Source organism: Ornithorhynchus anatinus, chromosome 4 (assembly GCF_004115215.2).
Source record: "Ornithorhynchus anatinus isolate Pmale09 chromosome 4, mOrnAna1.pri.v4, whole genome shotgun sequence".
NCBI lineage: Eukaryota > Metazoa > Chordata > Mammalia > Monotremata > Ornithorhynchidae > Ornithorhynchus > Ornithorhynchus anatinus.
Genome location: NC_041731.1, coordinates 78,086,660 through 78,098,901, shown reverse-complemented (window position 1 = coordinate 78,098,901; position 12,242 = coordinate 78,086,660). Strand labels below are relative to the sequence as shown.

The following is a 12,242-nucleotide window of genomic DNA, read 5'->3' as shown; positions in this document are numbered from 1 at the left end:
CATGGACACGCAAAGCCGTGGCTGGAAAGAGCATGGTTAGCAGGCTGGGTGTTCTCATCGTATTCGGAAAGTTCTCAAGTATTGCCCGAAGCGCCCCGGGGTAGCGACGATGCTATTTTTTGAGAGCTTTTGAGAGATTGTTCTGCCCTCTAAAGATGTGGCTCATTTTAGGTTTCCCCCTCCATGGTCATGGTCAAAATTCAAATTGTGTCGTAGATGCTTTATTGGGCAGCTCCTTCCTATAAAAGAAAAACAGAAGGGAAAGGACATGGGTAGGCATGATGCAGATGTAGCAAAGGAGATGGCTATTCCCTCAGCATCCCTATTAATGATGATAATGTTGGTATATTGTAAACGCTTACTATGTGCCAGGAACGGTACTAAGCGCTGAGGTGGATATAAGCAGATGGAGTCGGACACAGTCCCTGCCCCAAGTGGCGCTCAGAATCCCAATCCCCATTTTACAGACGAGGTGACCGAGGCCCAGAGAAGTGAAGTGACTTGCCCAGGGTCACGCAGCAGACGTGTGGAGGTCCCAGGATTAGAACCCATGACCTTCTGACTCACAGGCCCGTGCTCTTTCCACAAGGCCATACTGCTTTTCGTGCCCTAAAGACAGAGTTGTTCCCTGGCGTGCCTTGAGTGAATTCAAACTGGTGGATTAGTTCCTGGAATAAAACTGACTTTCTGTGTCATACGTTTACAGTGAATTCTAGTAACGTGAGACTGTATCAACATGTGGTTTTTTTTTAATTTTTTTCCTACAGACCATGCCTGTGGCTATGGCTTTATTAAGAGATGTTCACAATCTCTGCCCGAAGGAGGTTTTAACGTTCATTTTAGACCTAATCAAGTACAACGACAACAGGAAGAATAAGGTAAAGCGATGTACTTCTGATAGGTGTAAATTTTTCAGGCTTTCCGGGCTTAAGGATGCAGCGTGCTGGCTCGGAAATATTTTTCAAGGATCGGTAGACGTGCAGAATTTGTTAGTTCTGCCTTCTCCTAGTTATCTTACTCCGCTTGCCATAAGACAAGATATACACACACACTCTTGATGCAGAAAATACTCTCGATTACCTGCACGTAAATCACTGCGGTGGCCTAGTGGATAGAACCGGGGCCCGAGAGGCAGAAAGTCGTGGGTTCTAATACTGTCTCTGCCACTGGTCTGCTGGGTGACCTTGGGGAAGTCACTTCACACCTTTGCCCCTCAGTTCCCTCATCCGGAAAACGGGAATTGAGACCGTGAGCCCCGTATGGGACAGGACTGAGTCCAATCCGATTTGCTTGTATCCATCGCAGCGCTTAGAACGGTGCCTGCCACGTGATAGGCTCTTAAATACCGCAATTTATTGCTGTTCTTATTGATAAATGCCATCGACGGATTGACGAAACCACAGACTAGTGCAGAATCCAGAATCCGAAGGGTCGGTCCAGTGGCTGGAGGAGCAGGATTTCGGGTTCCTCGCGTCTCCGAGTCCGCAGCCCGAGCGAGCGCTGTCGGCGGCAGCTGAGGAGAGCGGAGGAGAGCCGGTGCCGGATCCCGGGCCGTCAGCCGGCCCTAGTCAGCAGCCGACGAGAAATCCCGGCTGCTTACTTTTCGAGCAGTTTGGACCCTTTTATGGTGGAGGTGGAAGGGGTTTAGGAAATGGAAATTGAGTGTCTGTGCAACAGTCAGTGGCTGAATGGTATTTATTGAGGCCTTACTGTGGGCAGAGCACCGTAGTACGTGTCTAGTACCCAGAGGGCTTTGGCGTTCTCAGATGCCGAGCAATTGGAGGAGGCAAGAACGTTAGGGAAAAAAGGGAAGTTTGGGGGGCACTCCAGGGTCTCCCCTCAGAAATGATGGATGAGCAGTGTAGCTTAGTGGATAGAGCTTGGGTCTGGCAGTCGGAAGGACCTGGGTTCTAATCTCTGCTCCGCCTCGGGTCTGCACTGTGACCGTGAGCAAATCGCTTCACTTCTCTGGGCCTCAGTTGCCTCATCTGGAAAACGGGGATTAAGACTGTGAGTCCCATGCGAGACAGGGACCGTGTCCGACCCGGTTAACTTATATCTACCCCAGCATTTAGAACAGTGGCTAGTTGGGCCGGGGTGTGGCACGTTAGCTAGAAGAATCGTTATAATGATTATGATATTTAAGCGCTTACTACGTGCCAGGCACGGTGCTAAGCTTCGGGTCGGACACAGTCCCTCTCCCCTGTGAGACCCACAGTCTCCAATCCCCGTTGTAGAGATGAGGTGACTGAGGCACAGAGAAGGGAAGTGACTTGCCCAAGGCCACACAGCGGGCAGGTGGTGGAGCCGGGTTGAGAACCCAGGTCTTTCTGACACCCAGGCCTACGCCCTGCGCCAGGCTGCTTCTCAAGAAGCAGAACCGGGTCCAGAATCGTGGCCTCCTCCCGTTTTCAGGAGCGGTGTTCTTTCCATCAGCCCAACAGCGAGGGGACCACAGTATGTATGGGAATTAACTTAACAATGGGAAACCGGGCAGGTGAGAGATCAGCTGCCGGAGATTGGAATATCTGGGAAGCACAGCTAGCTGGGGTTGTGCGTCGAATGGGCTGGCATCCCTGTAGACTAAGTTGCGGGGAACGTTTCCGTCAACTCTGTGGGATTGTAATCTCCCAAGCTGTCCAGGAAGCGCTCAGTAAATACACGGATTGATTGATCCTCCGGGGGTTAAAGTTGTGGGAAAGTAGCTATTTTGCACCCCCGTTGGAAACCTAAATGCCTGTGCTCGTATATGTAAAACCAGTGCCTGCGATTAGGCTTTGAAAAACTGAGCTCAGAATTCCCTCTAGCTACCATTGTCATTTGTCCAGCTGTCTTGCACAAGCCGCGGACTCATCTTGGCAGATTCTCTCTTCATAAACTGAGTTCTGAGCTCTTCCAATGCCTCAGAGTTTCCATTTGCTATTTTGTTTGAGTTGATGCCTCCTGGGAAAGCCAAACGGACCCAAGAGAACTGCGTCTAAATGGCCGTACGACTACGTTTCTCATTGTTATTTCTTCGCAGTTCTCAAATTTATCACGCCCAGACTTTCCGGGCTGTGACACGGTGGATGTTGTTGACAGTCTCCAGGTCCCTCCCGCGTGGAAAAACTGCAGGACCCCTTCAGTATTCGTATTTTCACGCTACTCTACCCCTCAGCCTCCAGCTAGCCGATCCTAGTGTGCGGACCTAAATTCCAGAGTTGCTTTAGCCCACTCCCTCAAGTTTTGATAGGGTCCGGCGCTCGTTTATCGTCTGCCTGTCGTGTTAGAACACTGCAGCGTCTGGGAGGGCTCTCTCAAAGTGAAAGAAGAAAAGTTGTCCAGTCCCTCCTTGGATCCGTCTCTGATTCGCATCTCTCATGGTTCATTAATTTCCCGGGTCCAAAGCTTTTACGTTCGAATGGGCTCTTCTCCTTTTTTGAATCGAGACTTTCTGGAAGTCTCCGCCCCCGCTCAGTCTCTCGAAGACAAATGGTCATCGATCCTTACAGAATTCCAAGAACGAAGTTTCTGCCACTGTTTCGCTGTTTATCTGACCTGCCCTCTGAATATTCTGCCTCAAATCAATGCTGAATCTTACCATAAGGAAACCTGAGCCTTCTGGCTTTGTTTCCGCGGAGGTGGAAAAACGCTGTTGACCACAGTACTTCCATTAGTTCGAATCTCAAAGAAAGTTGGGTTCTTACCTGGTGATTCGTCTGTATATAGAATTATTCAGTTCCTTTAACCTTTCCTCTAACCTTCCAATACTTTAAGCATTTATCTTGCTCTTCTCAGAATTTGTCTCCGTATCCTTCTCAAGATGTACGGCTGGAAAGCTGCGTAAAATAAGGTCCCTGTCTTGTAACTTTCCCAAATGCTTAGCTTAGTGCTCTGCCAAAAAAACCTTTTTTTTTCCTGAACAACAGTTAAGCACTTACTATGTTCCAGGCACTATATTAAGTGCCGGGGAAGATCCAAGCTAATCGGATTGGACACGGTCCGTGTCCTATATGGCGCTCACAGCCTGAATCCCCACGTTACGGATGAGGGCACCGAGGCACAGAGGAATGAAGTGCCTTCCCCAAGGTCACGCAGCAGGCAAGTGGCAGAGCCGGGATTCGAACCCAGATCCTTCCGACTCCCAGGCCTGTATTCTATCCGCTAGGTCACACCGCTTCTCATTCAGTAAATATTGTTATTTGATCCCTGCCAGGCGGAGCAGGAAGAGTACATCCCACCGCTTGGCTGTCGTCAGTATAATGTCTTCTCCCTCTGAGTTCTAAATTGTTGACTGGCGTTTTAACTTGTTGCGCGTCGTAATATCTGGGCCTTCTGTGCTCTGGTTAGTTCCCGCGTTACTTCAGCTAAGCCTTGGTCTTTTGTCCCGGAGTGATTACGAAGAAGCCCTATCTGGTAGAATTGTTTTAAACATGGAGACTCCCTTGAAGATTGAAAAGGAAATCTATATTTGTACTCACTGTGGTGTATTTTTCGAAATTTCTATTTTCTATGACGTTTGAGTGCTTACTATACCGGGCACCGTTCTAAATGCTGGGATTAGATACAAGGTAATTAGATTGGATAGAGTCCATATCCTACCTGGGACTCACAGTCTTAGTCCCCATTTTCCAGATGAGATAGTGGAGGCATAGAAAAGTTACCTGACTTACCCCAGGTCACACAGCAGACAAGTGGCAGAGCTGGGATTAGAACCCAGGTTCCCTATTTGACTTTGGATGCTTTTTATAAAGGCTACTTTACAGGATTATAGGGGCTTAAATCAGCAATTAATTCAGGGTATTTATTGAATATCTAATGGGTTGTTTTTTTTGGTTTTTTGTGGGACCTCCCCAAAACCTTACTAAAATCACTTTGGCCATCCATGACTCATCTCTCATCTCCCCATTCTGTTCTCCCGCATTCTGCGTGTAATTTATTTTAATGTTGGTCTTCCGCACTAGATTGTAAGTTCTCTGAGGGCAGGGATCGTGTCTGTAACGGTAATAATAATAACGATGGTACCTGTTAAGCCCTTACTATGTTCCAAGCCCTGTTCTAAGCACTTCCATTAGTGCTAGATAAAAGTTAGTCAGGCCAGACACAATCCCTGTCCCACATGGGGCTCAGAATCTAAGTGGGAGGGAGAACAGGATTGGAATCTCCATTTTACAGGTGAGGAAACTGAGGCACAGAGAAGCTAAATGACTTGCCCAAGGTCACACAGCAAGGAATCGGCACAGCTGGGATTAGAACCCAGGTCGGGGCTCTTTCCACTCACTGTAAGCGCTCGGTAAATACTGTTGGGCACCTGAGTGAAAAGATATAAGTGCTTAGGAGAGAATGGCAGAAGCAAAGCATCCTCCTCCTCCCCTATGAAGCCTTAATATTGAATGGGTTCATTGAGCAGCTGTACCCAAAAGAGGCAGATATTACTTGGCCTTCCAGTCGTGTTGGGTTATTGGAGACTGGGGTAGGTCGATGCAGCTTTTGAATTCTCAGTTTGAAATTTTTGGATCCTTGCAATTCTCGATTTTATCGGTTCCTGAAATGATTTGGTTAGACTAATAGTTTTGGTTTCTGTTAGGTAAAGTAAAACGTTGTGTGCCGAGTACTGTACCGAGCAGCGGGGTAGATGGCAGATTATCTGGGCGGATAGAGGCCCTGTCCCACGTGAGGCGTGCGGTCTCAGTAGGAGGGGGAGTGGATTTTGAAGCCCCGTTTTACAGATGAGGAAACTGAGGCCCAGAGAAGTTAAGTGACTCACCCGAGGTCATCAAGTAGCAGAGCTGGGATTGGAACTCAGGTCCTCCAGCTCCCAGGCCCCTGCTCTTTTCCAACAGGCCATGTTGCTTCCCCTTTGGGTCTTAGAATGGAATCTTGCTTTTCAAGGACTGGCCAATCTTTTTTTCGTCTCTGAATTTGAAGTCATTATTTTGATTTTGTTGTATTCTGGGTCAAAAGCCTTTTTTTTTTTTTTTTGAAGTATCTCAGTTATCATCATCATCAGCGTGGCTTAATGGAAAGAGCAAGGGCTCGAGAGTCAGGAGGTGTGGGTTCTAATCCCGGCTCCGCCGCTTGTCTGTCGTGTGACCTCGGGCAAATCACTCAACTTCTCGATGCCTCAGTTCCCACATCTGTGAAATGGGGATTAAAACTATGAGCCCCACATGGGACGGTCTGACTACCGTGTATCTACCCCAGTGCTTAGAACAGTGCTTGGCACATAATAAGTGCTTAATAAGTACTATTATTATTATCATTAGTGGTATTTATTGAGCACTCACTGTGTCCAGAGCATTGTACTAAGTGCTTGGGAGAGTAATAATAATAATAATAATGTTGGTATTTGTTAAGCGCTTACTATGTGCAGGGCACTGTTCTAAGCGCTAGGGGAGATACAGGGTAATCAGGTTGTCCCACGTGAGGCTCACAGTTAATCCCCATTTTACAGATGAGGTAACTGAGGCCCAGAGAGGTGAAGTGACTTGCCCACAGTCACGCAGCTGACGAGTGGCGGAGCCGGAATTCGAACCCATGACCTCTCTGATAGACACGTTCCCCGTCTGCAACGAGCTTACAGTCTAGAGGGGAAGACAGACACTAATATCAGTAAATATATTTTTGTGTGTGTAATAGGCTGAAAGTAATCCACAGTGGAAAATGAAGGGAATTATTAAATCTTCCTGTTTCAAGTAGTAATTTACTGTTTTTTCAGTAAACTTCATTCCACCTAGGGGAAAAGGCATTTAGTCAATGGAGGGCAATCATTTGGTGTGGAAATTGGATGATGCTTTTTGGTTATGGTCTTTTCAGATGCGTGGGCCCTCATGAATGGTTTTATTTTGTTTCCTGCGGGAAGGGACAAAGCAAATGGAATTGCCCTTTAAATTTCTACTTGATGCCAATCAGCGCTATTTCACTTGGGTTTATTTAAACTAGAGCTAGACAGAATGTAACTTGGAACATCCCGCCTTTTATGATGCTTCTTTGGCTTAGTTTTCAGACAACTACTACCGAGCAGAAATGATCGACGCGCTCGCAAACTCCGTAACTCCCGCCGTGAGCGTGAATAACGAAGTTAGAACCTTGGATAATCTAAATCCCGACGTCCGACTCATTCTGGAAGAAATCACCCGGTTCCTGAACATGGAAAAGCTCCTGCCCAGCTACAGACACACTATAACTGTCAGGTGACGTTTCACTGTGCGGCTGCGGACTCTTCTTAACAATTGTCTATCGATGGAAATCACATTCTGAGGTCCACTTTTTTTCTTTCTTTTTCTTGCCTTCTTTTTTTGTCTGGTATTTAAGCGCTTACTACGCGCCAGGCGATATTCCAAATGCTGGACTAGGTCCAGGGTGAGTCAGGTGGAACACAGTTCTTGTCCCACATGGGGCTCACAGTCTAAGTAGGAGGGAGAACGGGGATTGAATCCCCATTTTGCAAATGAGGAAACCGAGGTACAGAGAAGTCAGGTGACTTTACAGAGACGTCAGGTGACTTGCCCAAAGTCACACAGCAGGCACGTGACAGAGGAGTCGGGATTAGAACTCGGGTCTTCTGACTTGCACCTGAAAGGAAGGGTGTGCAAAATATTGTTCTTGTCTGTCCGTCTCTCCTGATTAGACTGTAAGCCCGTCATAGGGCAGGGACTGTCTCTATCTGTTACCGATTGGCTCATTCCAAGCGCTTAGCACAGTGCTCTCCACAGAGTAAGCGCTCAATAAATACCATTGAATGAATGAACGACAAGCATGTGGAAGGGCTCTGGGGCCACATGCGACTTTTCTCACTTGCTGTGTGGCTCGCCCACCCTTTTTAATTCTCCTTTTTTTGAAAAAAATTTCACCTCTGCGATCAGCTGAAGTGGTCAGCTTCCCTCTAGACCGGAAGCTCGTTGTGGGCAGGGAACTTGTATTCTCTTGTACTCTGCCAAGCGCTCAGTCCAGTGCTCTGCACAGAGTGAAGCAGCGTGGCGCAGTGGAAAGAGCCCGGGCTTTGGAGTCAGAGGTCATGGGTTCGAATCCCGTCTCGGCTACTTGTCAGCTGCGTGACTTTGGGCAAGTCACCGAACTTCTCGGTGCCTCAGTTACCTCATCTGTAAAATGGGGATTAAGACTGTGAGCCCCAAGTGGGACAACCCGATTCCCCTGTGTCTACCCCAGCGCTTAGAACAGTGCTCGGCACATAGTAAGCGCTTAACAAATACCAACATCATTATTATTATTATTATTATTAAACGCTCAACTAAATACGATCGATTGGTCGATTGATCCCTGCCCTAGCCTTGTCCTGCTGGCTTCAGTCTCTCCCCACAGAAGTTCTTGGCAGAACTTCAGCTCCCCATTTTGGTTACTCTGGCTTGGAACCAGATTGTGTTCTTTGACGTGCAGTTTTATCAGTTCATGAGGCTGCCCACCCCCACCAGCATCTAAGTTATATTCAGTTCTCGTTTATCTAAACTATTTGGAAATTCGGTTAAATGCAGAAGTGTCGCAAGTGAAAACCTGTGCGATGGAAATGTCCAAGGCGGGAGCTGGGTCGGCGTAGCCCTGAGGGAGGTGGAGGATTGATAGGTTCTTTACCTGAAACAATCTTGATAAACTAACAGGGTCATTCAATAAATTCAGTGCATTTTATTTCTGCCAACTATGTTCAGCGGTCGGCGTGGAGGATATTTATCTAGGTTTCACTGGACGGGCCGTGCTGATCACAGGTTTCTTCCCCCCCTTCTAGACTGTGAGCCCATTGTTGGGTAGGGATTGTTCCTATTTGTTGCCGAATTGTACTTTCCAAGCGCTTAGTATAGTGCTCTGCCCACAGTCAGCGCTCAGTAAATCCGATGGAATGAATGAAAGTTTGACATGCTACAGTTGGCATTATACGTAATGATATGTGACTAATTTTTTTCAGGTATATAGTGGTATATTATGGTAGACTTAATCACAGCTGATGGGTGTGAAACTTGAAATAAGAGGAATTGAATAAAAGGACACGTGAGAAAATCGTTTATTGAAATCCCATCATGTGCTTAGGACCTTTTCTTCCGACTCGCTTAGTGTGAGCCATTCTGAGCCCCACTACTCTGCTTCAGTCGGGAAACGGTGCGGAATTTAAAGCCATTTAGCCTCACGACAAGCGTCACGCAATTCTGACGCATTCGGTCGTGTTTCCCGAGCGCTTACTGTTGTTGGTATTTGTTAAGCGTTTACTATGTGCAGAGCACTGTTGTAAGCGCTGGGGTGGATACGGGGTAATCAGGTCGTCCCACGGGAGGCTCACAGTTAATCCCCATTTTCCAGATGAGGGAACTGAGGCCCAGAGAAATTAAGTGACTTGCCCACAGTCACGCAGCTGACAAGTGGCAGAGCCGGGATTCGAACCCACGACCTCTGACTCCCAAGCCCGGGCTCGTTCCACCGAGCCACGCCGCAGAGCACCGTCCTGAGCGCTCACGCAGTTACAAAGCAGAGATTTCCAGTCCGGCGGTGAAACACTTCAACGTGAGGAAATTATCGCGGGGGCCGCCATGAGTTCTCGGAAGATAAATGACTGTTTTTTCTCGTAGCTGTCTTAGAGCCATTCGCGTGCTGCAGAAGAATGGGCACGTGCCCAGTGACCCTTCTCTCTTTAAGTCCTATGCCGAATATGGCCACTTCGTAGACATTCGGTTGGCAGCTTTGGAAGCAGTCGTCGATTATACCAAAGGTAACGTTTTGGAATTTGCTCTCCTCCTCCGTAGAGAAGGCCCCATTAGGCTGCTGTAGTGTCACGAGACCGTGAGCCCGTCGGCGGGTAGGGATCGTGTCTCTGTCTGTTGCCGGATCGCACTTTCCAAGCGCTTCGTACGGTGCTCTGAACACAGTAAGAGCTCGGGAAATACGATGGAATGAATGAGTTGCCGGGACCCGGCTGTGTATCAGTCAGTCGGATCCTTCGTTGTGCATTTGACGGGACCACGGGAGTGGGATATTTAGAGAATCTAGGCTCTGTGGGCACTGCAACTGATGATTTTTTTTTTTTCCAAGACCGCAAGAAAGCACTTTTGAACTGCCGCAGAAGCTCCTGGAGCTGAGGGCTTTAAAGTTTACTGTAGGAAAAAAAAATAGCAGCCTCCGTATCTTTAATTTGACGAGTCTGACATTCTATAATTCGTCAAAAAGAATTGTGAAGTACTCAGAATAAGTAGCGGTTTTTCCAAGTAGAATGATATTCATTCATCTGTTCATTCAGTAGTATTTATTGAGCGCTTACTATGTGCAGAGCACTCTACTAAGCGCTTGGAATGTACAAATCGGTAACAGATGGAGACGGTCCCTGCCCTTTGACGGGCTCACGGTCTAATCGGGGGAGGCGGACAGACAAGAACAATAGCAATAAATAGAATCTAGGGGATGAACATCGAATTAAAACAATAGCAAAGCAAATAATCAGAAAGCCAACGAAAATCGTGCATCTTTCTATAGGGAAGGTCGGTATTCTTTTTTTTGTTGTGGCCGATTTATTCCCAAGGATAGAACGTTCCTTATATTTAGAGGATAAAACATTCCTTATATTAGGGAGGAAAAGTTTTCCTTAATGTTTATGCAGTCGCTCTGTGAAAGAAATACTAAGAGTCTTGATTACATTTGAAATAAAGTTAAACTGAATTTTTAATGTTTTGAGGGTGATTTTTGTAGATTTAAGTTTGATTACTGGATGTTGATTTTTGGACCAAGAATGCTGAGCCTTTTCAGTATTGCTAACAGAATCTGAGATTTAGGAGGTAAAAGGATGAGCCGGGTATAATTTTTATAACCGATATTAAGCGTTGTTAAAGGAAACCCGTGCCATGAGAGATGACATTTGAGAGTCAGATTACCAAGCTTCGAGCCTCGGAATCGTTGCAATTTGAGATTCCTATTTTTAAAACGGAAACAACTTTTCTGTTATCCGTTACCATCCGCCTAAATTCTAGAGAATGTCAGACACTTGTGCAGAGGGTATAAAGCGAAGTATTGCTTCAAAGGCCGGACTTGTCTTTGTTCTGGTTTCCATCTAAAGCGACGAATTAGTATCCAAGCCATCTCAATCTGATCTGGACCGATTACTCTACGAGGCAGATGTCAGAAGTCCCCTAAAATATGCTGCTTCAAGCAAAAGTGCTTTCAGGAAGTAAAACAGAGTAGCGGCTTGACACAGTTCAGATAGCTGTTACATCCTTGTACTGTGCAATACTGCTTGTTTTACTCTAAACTGTAAGCTCGTCGTGGGCAGGTAATAATAATAATGTTGGTATTTGTTAAGCGCTTATTATGTGCAGAGCACTGTTCTAAGTGCTGGGGGAGATACAGGGTCATCAGGTTGTCCCACGTGAGGCTCACAGTTAATCCCCATTTTACAGATGAGGTAACTGAGGCCCAGAGAAGTGAAGTGACTTGCCCACAGTCACACAGCTGACGAGTGGCAGAGCCGGGAGTCGAACCCGTGACCTCTGACTCCGAAGCCCGGGCTCTATCCACTGAGCCACGCTGTTGTATCGTGCCCTCCGAAGCGCTTAGTACAGTGCTCTGCTCACAGTAAGCACTCAGTAAATACGATTAAATGAGTGAATGAATAGTATATGGGACAATACTTTTTGCATGCATTGAAAAGGAAAAATTCCTCTCTATTTTCCCACCCACCCAAGTACTGAAGCCCCGAATGCCCATCCCTCAGGCTTCTCCCAGCCATCATTTTAAAAAATGACCAAGAAAAGTGAGCTCTTGATAAATCAGTATGGGAGGAAATGGAGCTATTGGGGTCAGCTGGTAGGGTCGTAAATTTAGAATTCTCGATATTTCCCTCGTCTCAAGTGTTAAAAAGAATCATTCGGCAACATTTCGGTGATTTTAAAGGAATCCAGATTTCTAATTTCTGTCAGATAGTTTATTTTACTGGATATGTCCGTGGAACTAACATTCTTTAACCAGATAGAGTAAATCCACTCACCACTGTCAGGATAGTTATAATGTACTAAGTGCGAGTGTTTCCATCCAACAAAATGGAAAGCCGAGTATTTGAAAAGAAAATTATTTAACACAGGTGAAATTCAAATGTGTGGCTAGGCATGGATCCTATCCTTGAACCTAGAGTTTTCAGATTGTGGATTTATAAATATAATTATCAGCATGCAAGTTTGAATGAGTAAGTGTGGTTGGATACAATTTTGAAGTTTTCAGATTGTGGATTTATAAATATAATTGTCAGCATGCAGGTTTGAATGAGCAGAGTGTAGTTG

The 12,242-nt window shown here is 46.4% G+C and overlaps 1 protein-coding gene across 1 annotated transcript in view; it reads left to right on the top strand.

The window, feature by feature from the left end:
• The window catches only part of TAF2 (TATA-box binding protein associated factor 2), a 119,421-nt gene that overhangs the window by 62,094 nt on the left and 45,085 nt on the right, over positions 1–12,242 (top strand). The window contains exons 18-20 of the mRNA XM_029062274.2: positions 768–878; positions 6,979–7,172; positions 9,552–9,691. Coding sequence (XP_028918107.1) covers positions 768–878; positions 6,979–7,172; positions 9,552–9,691 — 445 coding nt within the window. The remainder of the gene's footprint in view (positions 1–767; positions 879–6,978; positions 7,173–9,551; positions 9,692–12,242) is intronic.